The 13,350-nt window shown below is 46.4% G+C and overlaps 2 protein-coding genes across 4 annotated transcripts in view; one reads left to right on the top strand and one right to left on the bottom strand.

The window, feature by feature from the left end:
* Positions 1 to 3,706, bottom strand: part of LOC121593926 — a 45,308-nt gene extending 41,602 nt beyond the window's left edge. For all 3 annotated transcript variants that reach the window (XM_041916723.1, XM_041916725.1, XM_041916724.1), the window contains exon 1: positions 2,251 to 3,706. The gene's annotated coding sequence lies outside the window, so the exon portion shown is untranslated. The remainder of the gene's footprint in view (positions 1 to 2,250) is intronic.
* A 2,592-nt stretch (positions 3,707 to 6,298) lies between these two features.
* On the top strand, positions 6,299 to 12,809 carry LOC121593329 (E3 ubiquitin ligase RNF157). Its single transcript, XM_041915586.1, has 6 exons — positions 6,299 to 6,727; positions 6,916 to 7,034; positions 7,104 to 8,135; positions 8,210 to 8,347; positions 8,426 to 9,684; positions 12,327 to 12,809. Exons 1-5 carry the CDS (start codon positions 6,640 to 6,642, stop codon positions 9,623 to 9,625), a joined length of 2,577 nt encoding a protein of 858 aa, XP_041771520.1. The 5' UTR covers positions 6,299 to 6,639; the 3' UTR covers positions 9,626 to 9,684; positions 12,327 to 12,809.
* The last annotated feature ends 541 nt before the right edge of the window (positions 12,810 to 13,350 follow it).

Genomic DNA, 13,350 nt, shown 5'->3' with positions numbered 1-13,350 from the left:
ATTGAAACTTTTTGTGCTTACCGACACACACACACACCCACTGTCCCCATGCGGTAGTTAGCCATTTACAGTCGTAGCGGCTAAATGTTAGCTCCATTGGCGTCAATTTATGACAGTGCACCTCAATTTTTGCCTCCAGCGCTCTGATGTCTGCCTTTTAGTTAGTGTTTTACAGGTGTTTACAGGGATGTTCATAACTTTGCAACAATTTCTTGAATCCTTCTTTCGGGAAGTGAACTTTATGCGATGGGAATTGAACCCTAAGGCACCCTTTATTGGACAGGCACATGGGAAATTGCTTTAAGATTATAGCTGAAACGGCTCAAAAAGGTTGCCGTAGCGTACACTTCTAGTCATATAAAGTTAACTTCCCGAAGACCTTGACTCTGGAAGTGTCCCATATTTATCAACGCCCCTGAAAAACTCTGTATGCCTCTATTATTAACATTACGAATTCAACAAAATATTTTAGCTGATTTATTACATCCTTGTATGTATCATGCAATGCATGATTATTTAAAAAAATAATTATTCTCGTTTACTTGCTGTGTGCTTTGTAGCACTCTTACAGGGTTTCCTACGATTTATTGGTCGGTTCCCATCAATTTTTGGTGGGTTCTCATATTTTTTTGGTGCGTTCCCACGAATTTTTGGTCGCTTCCCAGATTTTTTTAGCCCAATTGTATTGATATCCAATCGGAAAATACCAATAAATTATGGGAACGAACCAAAAATCTATGGCATACGACCAAAAAATCGTGGGAACGCACCAACAAAATCATGGGAACTGACCAATAAATCGTGGCAAACCCTGTAATAGAAAAACTGATGAAATGTTTGCAATTTATTTTTAGAAAATAATTCTGACGGCTTGAAAACGGAAGGTATGTTTCCCCGCATGTTCAAGTCCAAATTCAAAAATTATTTCTTAAATTTATAGGGTTTTCCAAGACACTTCCCAATGTGTACATAGTTATTCACCGCATCCAAGATGTTTTTCAACAGCTATCAAACGGTGAATTTGCTTCATAATGAAATTTTAGTTTTTACACATGGTTTTCAACACAGTGCAAAGAAATGTCAAATTCAATCCAGCTTGAGATGTGTTGAAAATCATGCCAAAGAAATTTAAAAAAAATCATGATGGAAATGAAATATTAAATTGATGTGGATTGATATCTTGAACGCGGTGAATAACAACATTTTCAATTGAAACAACTGACCCTGTACAGTGTGGTAGTACAATATGTTTTTCAACAACTGTCAAATGTTGTATTTGCATTACAATAATAATTCAGTTCTTTCAGATGATTTTCAACACGTCTCAAGCAGGATTCAGTCTGGTAGTTCTTTGCGGAGCGTTGAAAATCATGTGTAAAAACTAAAATTTCATTATGAAGCAAATACACCATTTGACAGATGAACTGTTGACTGTTGAAAACCTTCTCAGATGTGGTGAATAATGATATACACAATCAAATCAGGCTTGGAAACCCCTGTGTTTTTATTCTACTGTTTTGTAGCATTACAATGCATAGAGGACTCCATTGACTCCTTCCAGCAATAGCATATAACATAGTAATATTCGAATGATTGACTGTTCATTGAGTGACAAAAAGTTTCATTAGTTAAGTAAAACATTCTAAAAATAGCAATTAAATTTACATTCAAACATTAGTGCCTTGAAGGCAAAAATTTGCACAAACTGTCAAACATTGTTGCCTTGGTGGCAATTTTTTACGGCAACGGCTGTACCCAAAGCCAGACTCAAACCACACCGAGTTCAAGGTTTTTTCGGGGAGAGTTTAGATAACCAGAGGCTTTTGTGTTGGTATGTGTGTTGTGGGCCCACGGCATCGCGGTATCCTTGGCTGACCCGGCTGGCCTATTTCATACATCAGCTACGGGGAGGAAGAAAAGCTTTAACTTGTTGCTTGCCCGCTGCTGATTGCACACCTTGCGCCATGCCTGGGAGTTGGGTAGATCTGTTGGGTTGTGCGGATTAGATGAAAGTGGGTTTTTCATCCCATCCCCTTTCCTTCACAGGCCTACCAAGCTGCAACTTCGTCCATATTTTAAAGCGTGTTCCGTAGGTAATTACAGCCCCACGCTCTCTGGCAACACGTGACAAGCGTTTGCTCCAATGTGTATGCAGAGTAGTATCGCCTCAACTGGAGAGTGCCCCATGCGCTGGCACAGGAACGTGCTGGATGTGGGGGATGAATTTATGGAATTTTAAGCACTTAATACCTTCTATCCGCACGCTGCTCTAGCGCTCCTCTGCGGGTTCCCCCTGCACTGGGAATGCTGGGAATGTCGCCGAAGGTGCTAATTAGAGCTGTCTGAACGTGCGATCCTCCTCCTTCCCGCAAACGAAACACCGTCCGCGGCTTTTCACACACACACACACACACACACACACACACACACACACACACACACACACGCCACCCCCGGGTCACACCGTTAAGCCATTCGGGGCTCACTGGCCACACTGCTCGGACTGAGGGACACACAAAAGCAATGGGAATGAACGGATTTTTCACGCACGTAACCACCGATTCACAGTCGCACACAAACACACACAAACACACCTGGTGGCACCAAAAACTGCAGGGTGGAGTGTTACTATCTTCTTCTTTTTCTTTGGTACTTCTTGTACCACACACTGTTGAGCACACGGCACAATCGAAAAACCTCCGGGAGAGATGATTTCGCTTTTTTTAGTGTATGACAGGGGCTACTCGGGTACTATTTCGCGCTGCTGCCTCTCCTGGCCCCGTTATTGTCGGGCCTGGGTTGGTGTAGTACCGAACCGACACACACACCCACACGCACACACATTCGGTGCTGTTGGTATGATTGATTATTTCTGCTGAGCCCCCGCTTGTTAGCTGGCCGGGGCTTGTTTTGGCTGTGGTAAATTGAGCAACCGACGAAGAAGATGAAGAAGAAGACGAAAAGGATTCGCACGCGATAACGCCGCGATCAAAGGCTAAATTTGGCCTTTGGCTAGTACACGGCGGCACATACACTCACACACTTGCACACGCTCTCACAATCACGATTGATGGTTGGTGGTGATGGTAGTACAGCAGCAGTAGCAGCCCCCTGCAGCCATACAACAGGGGTAAAGTGCAAGCCAGGGAGACGGGAAAGAGTGTGTAGTAGTAGGCTAAGGCGGGCAGTGTTGCGGGATGCTACAATTAAAATCCAGCACACCACCCCGGGTCGAGGTAATGGAGCAGGATGCCGCGAGGAGACAATTAACGCGCAGGGTGAAGGGTGCGACACAACGATGGCGACAACGATCGAGACAGCGGGCTAATATACACAATCATACACAATCACTAGCAGGTTTCACATGGCCACTACTGCTCGGCACACTACACGCCTTCCAGAGGCCTTACACCGAGCAAACAGACACACACCGAACGGAAAACACAAAAGCCCGACCGACCGACCGACCGAGTGTCCTCGGCAAACGCTTGCATAAATCACACTTCAGCCGCTGGTGTGCGCTCGGCATAAATCAACCCAACCAGCCAACGGGACGGACCGACCGACCGACCGACCGACCAACAAAAAAGTGATGCTTCTGAACTTTGCAAAATGCCACAGCCGAACGGGACTGTGTGTGGTGGTGGTGGCCCCGTGTATCCTGCGCCCGCGAGAGGATACAACTGTACCAACACCACTACTACCAGCACGACCTCAGTACACTATACCAGACCGCGTCCGAGCCGCGTCCGACCCGGGAGCGACCAGTTGAATATTTCATTCTGCTCTGCCTCAATCTGCCAGCCCCGGAGCAAGAGAGTAGTAGGCGAGCGAACGAGCTTTGCGTGTGTGTGTGTTTGTGTGTATGGGGATGAATCAGCACCCTCTCTGCGAGCTCCTCTCGGGGAAGAGTGTACTCGACGCAGTATCCTTTTTTTGTCGGTGAGGCCTCCCATTCGTTCAATGTTCGGGACGACACACACAAACACACACTTAAAGACGCACAGCAATATTGGGCTCACCGGGAGCGCTTGGGAGATTAGAGCTGTATCCTGTGACGAGTTGTGAAAGCTCGTTTGCCATTTCCACGCGCAACAGGAGATGCAAAGGTTTCATCGGTCCTCGAAAGCAACAGCCCCATTTTTTGTCTTTGTGTATCCTGTGGTGCAACAGGAGAGTAACACACATACACACATACAGGTCGGAGCGTTAGTGTGTTGCATTGGAGGAAAGTGTTTGAACGGTCGGAAAAAGCATTCGACGCTTTTTGGAGAGCCTCGTCACATTTTTTATTGCAGTTTGAATTTTTAGATTTACACGTGTGCTACAAATGAGAAATAATACATTGCTCAATTAAAAAGAAAAAAAAAATCAACCGATTAGAATATTGAAACGTGTAGACAATAAGATTAAAGGGAATGTTAATGGAACGAACTTAAAATTCGACTGGCGGGGTCATTGAAGCTGAAAATCAGCTCCGCTAATTTTCCTGAGCTGAGCTAATTTTCCTTCAGTTCCGTTGAAAATTAGTATTACACCACATTCCTGAATATGGGATGGAAGTTGTAGATAATAATGCGCCAAAAATATCTCAAATGACTCCTAACCGCGGTCTAAAGGGCGAAAGGTCTGAGTGAAATGTAAATCGTCGTCGTAGAGCAATGATGAAAAGAGTACGTTATAAAAAAAAGATTACTACACGCCCGTTTTTTGTTTTTGATTATGCCATGGAATTTGTGAAGCTGGCCTGGGGTTTCTAATTTAAACTTTACATCGCTAGCACTACAGAATTGCAATGTGATTTCAATTGAGGCTTAGTTAACTGCTATAGGAACGAGGATTTCTACTTGAAAATTTTGAATGCTATTCAATTTACAAATACACAACGTTGTTGGTAACAATGCAAAAACTATAAGTAGGAAAGAAATTCGACTTATTATTATTTGAAGTTTTGAACTATCTCCTTTCTCAGATCTAGTTCTAGCGATGCGTAGCTTAAGTGAGGGTTGGTTTGTTGAAGGCAAATCCACCACCGACCAAATTTTCACTCTACGGTAGATCCTCCAGAAGGTCTGGGAGCGCCAGATCCCTACGCACTATATGTCCATCGACTGGCCTACGACACCATATACCGGAATGAGCTATGGAACATTATGCAGCGGTACCACTTCCCTGGGAAGTTGATCTAGCTGTTAGAGGTCACCATGAACGGGGTGCAATGAAAGGTGAGAATGTCGAACATGACGTCGGAATCGTTCAAATTTAACAGGGGTCTGAGGCAAGGTGAAGGACTCTCCTATCTGCTCTTCAAAATCGCCCTGGAAGGTGTCATTCGAAGCACAGGACTAGACAACGACATCCATGGCACGACTCTCTACCAGTTTCTTCAATGGCTTGACTTCGCGGATGACACCGACATCATCGGCAGGACAACAGCGAAGGTGTGTGAGCCGTACGCCCAACTCAGTCAGTCCTACGTATGGTGGCACGGTCCATTCCGGGCTTGAACCCATGACGGACATGTCGTTAAGACGTACGAGTTGACGACTGTACCACGAGACCGGCTTGATGGGGGTATATGCTTCTAACTTTCCGAGCAAAAATCTATAGTAATGATCGTATGGTCAAGATACGTAGGTATCAACACCATTGAACATTACTCAAATCTCACTTGCTTCAGTTCTGATAGCTCTTCGATGCGAAACCATACAACAGTACATAGGGAAGGAGAAAGCTCCTAACGTGAGGAAAGCTCCACTGTGTGGCTATCCCACCAACAGATGGCCCCATCAGCATTTTTTGCTATTTTTAGAATGCATCAGTCGTTTACCATCTGCTAAACGAAGTCTTTTTAGATTCCTTTTAGGTTGAGAGCTTGACCCGTTTAGAATCCGTTTAGTGGTCGTTCAGTGGATTTGTAGTACTTGGGATGTACCAACTTTTATTCTCTCGGATCCATAGAATCAGATAAATAAACAATTCAGATCGATTAGTCTGCCTGTGTAGCAAAGCTGGAATTCCATTTAGAAATTATCGAATTTAATTTAATTCTACACATCAGACTGTAATCACATAATTTTTTTTCACAATACACGATTGACATTGGAAATATAGAGTCTAGTATGTATAAAAAAAGAAAATGTATTTTAATTTGCAATCACAATTTTATATCTAGCACCGTTTATTGTTTTTGTCCATTCCATCCTCACTGTGCTTATCGCACAGCCAACGGCCTGTTCGAAGTCTGTCATTAAAGGCTTTTTCGTATGCTGCGCACTTCTGTCAAACTGGACAGCAACACCAACCCCTCTCTAGTTGATATTTATTGGATCAGCCAGGAGAAAGAAAATTCACAAACTGTTCCTTGTTTTCTGCTCGGATTTGCCGTAACAAACAATAACCCACTAGCCAACGTACACCAACTAGCCTGCGTGCGTTTAGCTGCGAATTGCTTGCCAGTGCACGTGTTTCTTCTACCATCGCGGGAAGCGTATTAAAATCGCAAGCATGAATACCTTCTAAACAACAACAACACAGACCAAACCTGCTTTGCTGGAGGGGGGGTTTTGCTCGAAGGCTCGGAGGCAAGTTCGGACGTGGTAAAGTGACTACTGTGCAGAGTACCATCGGCCACGCAAAATGGGTCTGTTTGCAAGCAGACAGAATGCCACCGTCGAGGAAACGGACGTGAGCCTGAACCATCTGTACAAGTATCCACCCCGGTCGGGTAAGTACGAAACTGCCTGCTGCCCCTGGCCCGTGTGGTGGCGATGAACCTTTGTTCGTCGATGACGGAAGCACCTGACGGGAGCAGTGTGTTCCAGTTTTGCAGACTGCAACCAGATTATGGCAGTGGTTAACCTATTTTTGTGTTTTCGCTTTTGCTGCCATTCCTTCACTCCTCCGCTGCCGCAGGCAACTACTTCGGAACGCATTTCATCATGGGTGGTGAAAGGTTCGATACTCCCCAGCCGGAAGCGTACTTATTTGGCGAGAATGCTGATTTGAACTTTTTAGGTTCCAAGCCAACCCCCGTAAGTGCGGCGAGCTTCGAGCAATATTCCGCATCGATTCAACATTTATGATTTTCTGCTTAATTTCAGTTCCCTTACCCACCGCCACAAGCGACAGAACCGACGAAAACGCTGAAAAGTCTTGTCAACATTCGCAAAGAGTCGGTGCGCTTTGTGAAGGTGCTGGACGCGGGTGGCAACGGTGTCGTCAAGCCGGCTGGGGGCGATCAAGTTGCAAAGCCCAACCCCGCGACGACGACGACGACGACAACCAACGGTACCATTAGCAATGGCTACAACATCGAGTTCATCTTCGACGCCGATTCGCCCTGCCACATCACTATCTACTACTTCTGCATCGAGGACATCGGGCCAGGCGGATCGAATTACATTTCGCGCGATTCCTCCATGACGTCGGAAACGTTCCACTTCCAGCGGGGCGTCAATCAGCTGTTCTCGGCCCCGCACCACATCATCTACCCGGCACTGTACGCGGAGGAAAACCTGTCCTACAGCCCGGACAAGGATACGTTCCCCGTCGTCATCCACTGTGTCGTCGGTGAGGCGACAACCGGTGGTGGCAACAGTGCGGTGGCTAACAGCAACACCACCACCGTTACCACCATTACCAACAACAACAGTGCGCTCACTGCCGGCGTAGCGAGCGACGGTGGCGGCGATAGTGGTGGGGCCGGCCCGGGCAGCCGTCAGTCGCATGCCACGATCTGCGTAATCGATCACCATTCCGACGGGACGTACGCGCTGCGTGCGCTGAAGCAGAAGATCTTCGTCGACGGGCTGTACTATCTGCTGCAGGAGATCTACGGCATCGAGAACAAGCTGGCGAACAAAACGGTCACGGACGAGGAGACGGAGGACAACGGGAGCGAGTGCGTCATCTGCATGTGCGACACGCGCGACACACTGATACTGCCCTGCCGGCATCTGTGCCTGTGCAACTCGTGCGCGGACTCGCTGCGCTATCAGGCGAACAACTGTCCGATCTGCCGGGCACCGTTCCGTGCGCTGCTGCAGATCCGGGCCGTGCAGAAGGAGGGTGCCGGTGGCGGGGGCGGCTTACCGTGTGGTGGCAGTACACCGGCGGCACAGAATTCGGCCGACGTGAGTAGTTGGATGGTGAGGTGGATGATAAGTTGTATTAATTTTGCTTTCCCTTCTTTGTTTTTTCCCAACAGAGCGCTGATAACATTCCGGCCGGTTACAAGACCATATCACTGATCGAAGCACTGAACGGCCCGACAGTTGCAATGAAAGCGATCAACGGCAGCACCGACTCAACCGCTGGCACCGAAAATGGTAGCGAGAATAATCGGGTAAGTCGTGGTAAATGACACGCGAATGAAGCGAGACGGCGTATTAACCGATCTGTTCTGTTTTATTTGTGTTCCCAGAGCACCGAGAATGGTTTCGGATTCCGCAACAAAATGACCAAGTCATCCACCGATCATAGCAGCAACGGTGAGCTCGCCAACGGAAGCATCGTTTCGGAAAAGTCGTCCTCCGACATCCGGATGCATTTACTAGCTTCCGATGAAACGAACGCCATCGCCGAGGCCGGTTCCGGCGGAGCGACAGTCGGCGGCATAGCGAACCCCACCACCGTCTGCACGAAAAAGGAGCTGCTCTCGAAACACTCGCCCTTGATGCAGCGAGCACCGATCAGCAAGGACAAGAACCCGCGCGAAAAGGGCAGTCTGCACCGAATCGGAAACAGCGGCACGAACGGGTCGAACGGTGGCGTTTTGGTTTCATCCAAATCGAAATCACCCTCCGACCGCACGATCGGGTTCCATCTGGTGCACGAGAAACCGGCAGCGCCCGGGGCAGCGCTGGTGGGCAAAATGCCCGACTCGAAGCTCACCGATCTGACGGAAAACGACGACGACAGTGAGGCGGAAAAGCTTTCCCCACTGCTGCGCAAATCGGACAGCTACGATGCGGGCAGCAAGCTCGGAGACATGGCGATGAAGAAGCTGCTGATCGGTGGCTCGGGAACCATTGGTGAGCCGGTGAATGAGAAAACATCGCCCTCCGCTGTGATAACGGAGCTGCTGAAGGGTGCCATCATCGGGAGCGATGATATCGGCGTGGAGGGCGGAGGCGTTGAGATGGGACTGGTCGGAGGGAACAGGGGCGCCGGTGGTGCAATTATATCGATCGTGACCGACGATTCGGAGGACTTCTACACGCCCGAAGATCCACCGGCAACCAGCCCACTGAAATCGATCGACGATGACGACGACGAGCTGCCCAAGCTGGCCGAGATAGATACAGGCCGGAAAATGCTTGTAGCTGCTGCTACCACCGCCCCCGGAGCTAACCATGGCTCAGCGCCGCCAGCGGCACTCTCCGTACTGAAGGAAGAGTTCTCGCAGGGATCACTGCCGGACAGCCCGATAAGTGGCAATTCGCAAACGTCGACGCGCAGCTCGAGCGACAGCTACTCGTCCAGCTCCAGCACCCGGCAACTGCTGTCGTCCGGTGCGGTACTCAACGACACACCGACGCACGTGCTGAGCTCGTGCGATTCAACGGCGAACGGGCACAGCAGCGTATCGAAAGCGGCCGAGTGCGGCATAGAGAGTGATTAAGCTGCGGCTGCCGATGGTCGGATTGAGCGATGCAGTGGTGCTACAGGATTAGGAAAACGGTAAGTCACGTGCTTTGCAGTGAGATCATTTACTTGTTTATTTATCATTTACTTGTTTTGTGGTGGCAACCAACCAATATTCGTAAACTAATGGAGTTAACAGAAGAAAAAAGAATGTTTTTAGAAGGATCAAGTCAGACGATATGTTGGTGTTAGTTGTTCACTATATTAACTTAATTATTTTGGTAAAATTTTATGCGATAGAAAACCATCTTATGCAGGTCACTTTGCATGAAGCAATTGAACTGTACTGATATAACGCACAGTCAATATGACATGACTATACAAATTAAACAAAATTTCTACATTCTACACCAATTTCACAGTACGCTGAATTTTGCAGCTTGCTGCTGCCGGAATTGGTTTGTTGATCGCTATGAAATCTGTTACATTACTGAAACAGCTCCATATCGAAATTAAATTGTACTCTGTTCCAGAACCGGTGTAGATTCAGATTCAGCTCTGGGAACGGTACTGCTTGGATCAGGTGAGATTAGGTGGTGGAATCTAGAATCAAAGTGTATGTAGACCAGATGGTCGCACAGCCTGTTTTTATAACCAAATTTGAACGTCACTTTTTGAAAGGACGTGTGAAAACTTTTGCTCAAACAGGCATTGTGGTAACTTGACGAATACACAAAACACTCTTAAAATATTCATACAGAAGCAGAAGCGATAAAAATCAACCTTCTAACATACACCTAGGGATATGCCACCCTCACTCACTTTGATAGCTGCTCGAAAATTGCTATTCAATGCAAACAGCTGATTGAAATTTCACCCTATGATCTTAAAAGGGATGGATGGAAAACTCTCAGGACCTTTTGCTACCACCAAGGGTCTGCGCCAGGGGGACGGGCTTGCTTGTCTCTTATTCAACCTGGCGCTAGCGAGAGCCATCCGTGACTCGAGGGTGGAGACTACGGGAACCATCTTCTATAAGTCAACCCAGATCCTGGCATACGCTGATGATATAGACATCATTGGTCTGCGGCTCTCCTATGTAGCAGAAGCCTACCAAGGGATCGAGCAGGCGGCAGAGAGCCTCGGATTGCAGATAAACGAGGCAAAGACCAAACTGATGGTGGCAACATCAGCGGGCCTACCAATAAATAATCAGAATCTACGTAGGCGTGACGTGCAGATAGGTGAACGCACTTTTGAAGTCGTCCCACAATTCACCTATCTTGGGTCAAAGGTCAGCAACGACAACAGCATGGAAGCTGAGTTGCGCGCAAGGATGCTGGCTGCCAACCGGTCATTCTACAGCCTGAAAAATCAGTTCACCTCAAAGAACCTGTCGCGACGGACGAAGCTGGGACTATATAGTACCTATATAGTACCAGTACTCACATACGCCTCTGAGACATGGACACTGTCCAAATCTGACGAAACCCTCTTAGCCGCTTTCGAGAGGAAGATGCTCAGAAGGATACTTGGCCCCGTATGTGTGGAAGGACAATGGAGGAGCCGCTATAATGACGAGCTATACGAGATGTACGGCGACCTCACTGTCGTACAGCGTATAAAGCTCGCCAGGCTCCGGTGGGCTGGCCATGTTATACGCATGGAAACGGACGACCCAGCCCGTAAAGTCTTTTTAGGCCGTCCACAAGGACAGAGGAGGCGTGGTAGGCCCAAATTGAGGTGGCAAGATGGCGTGGAGGCGTCCGCCATTAAGGCCGGGATAACGGACTGGCAGACGAAGGCGCGAGACCGTGAGCGGTTTCGGACACTCCTGAGGCAGGCCAAGACCGCAAAGCGGTTGTAGTGCCGGATAAGTAAGTAAGTAAGATCTTAAAAGGGAAAGGGGTCCATTATCAGCTCAGGATCAGTTACAGGACCAGTGCGGTATGAGACTTATACGTATTCAGGTTCAATTTCAAGACAGATTTGGGATCGTCATCAGTTCCTAGATGTATGCCGATATCGACTGAGAACTATTTGCAAGGTCGGTATTTCAGATGCGGGTTGATTTCAGTACCAGGATGGGTTCAGGATCAAATTCTGAACAGGTTCAGAAAGATTTGTTACTGAACCAGTAAGGATTGAGGAGCGATATCTTTTGTTGTGCAACTCCTTCGAATTATAAATTATTATTATTATTATTCAAAATAAAAAACGTATTGATTTCCTCCATGAATCCGATCAAACATTTAGTTGAGTATTCAAATTTACCAAATTATGATCCAAACCTCAAAAACGAACGCATGAACATTCTGCGCAGATATTTTAATTTACAGAAGTTTTCAGGGGTTCTCATAATGTTGGAACACTTCCTTGACTCTTTCTTACGAGTTCTTACGACTTTGAGTGTCGGGAAGTGGACTTTAAAGATCTTTTTTTGGGCATGTTTATGTGGAATTCCAACATGACTGTCCAAAAAGGATGCCGTAGAGTCAAATTATCCATCGCGTAAAGTTGATTTTTCATAAGAAAGAGTAAAAAACAGTCCCAAAATTATATGTACTCCGGAAACACCCCGTCAAAAGTTATTTTTATTGTTTGTTTATTTAATATTCAGTACGATAAATCTGTATCAAATTAAAACACTTGTGTGCTATTGATAATTTCTCATATTATGCGTTTTATTGCGTATTAAAACTAATATACTTACTACACATATTCTCTCCTTGCAACAGTTTCTTCGTATATTGGAACATTATGTACGCGTTCCAAATAAACGGACATACCAGTAAGTGCAATCCCCCGGAAGGAAGGTGTCACCAAAATGTACCCACAACCAGGATGTCATCGTCTTCGTCTTCTACGCCTTCTTCTTCTTATTCTTCTTCTTCTTATTCGCAATATGACCGTACATCATATAACATTTGTATTGTCTGTTTCGCAATAGCCTTCTTCACTCGTTCGTTCTCCTCCATCATCATCATCATTATCATCAACCATCTCTAATCTTTCCTCCCTCTCTTCAACTTAAAGTCATTATATTTGGCTGTCTTGCATTCACTGCCGATGGCCAGGATCTGTGTTAGGTTATTTTTTTCCATTTTTATTTGACTGTTAAGTACTCTACCGGAACAAACACACGTAGCATAGCATTCAATGGTAAATGTAAGTGTGCGTAATATGATAATAAAAACGATATTTTCATATTTAAACCAAAAGCAGTATGTAACATTACACCTATCGTATCTAATTTATTGTTGTAGATAACCAAAGGAATGAGAATGTGAGAAAGCTTCTAATGTTAATTTTCTAAACCATTTTTGTTACACATTTCGTACATCACTAAGAGTCACGCTTCACACTGCCGTGTGGTTGTGGTGTGTGTTGGGGATAGTGGTTGTTGGGTTAACCGGCAAAAACGTCAAAAAATCCGTACATCGCATTGTTGATCGTTCGTGTGATCATGCGTCCAAACTTCTGTGTTAGTAGAGAATAAACGTTTTGTTTAAATGCATCGTGGATGCTAACGTTGTGCTATAGTTACCAGCTTTTGTCTTCGCAGTTTTAACGGCGATGCTTCTGTTTCCGTTATTGTAAGTCCGATTAGTAGCAGCAACAGCAACATAAAGTACACGAAAGTCAACTTCCCCCGAAATGACATGATATAATCTGCCTATTTTTTCAATTTTGTGCCGGTATGATGGAACTGATAATTGCTGTTTTTACACAGATTTGTTACTAGGGCAGAGCAGGGCACGA

The sequence above is a fragment of the Anopheles merus genome, chromosome 2L, assembly GCF_017562075.2.
Source record: "Anopheles merus strain MAF chromosome 2L, AmerM5.1, whole genome shotgun sequence".
Taxonomy (NCBI): Eukaryota; Metazoa; Arthropoda; class Insecta; order Diptera; family Culicidae; genus Anopheles; species Anopheles merus.
This window is presented reverse-complemented; position numbering and strand designations above follow the sequence as displayed.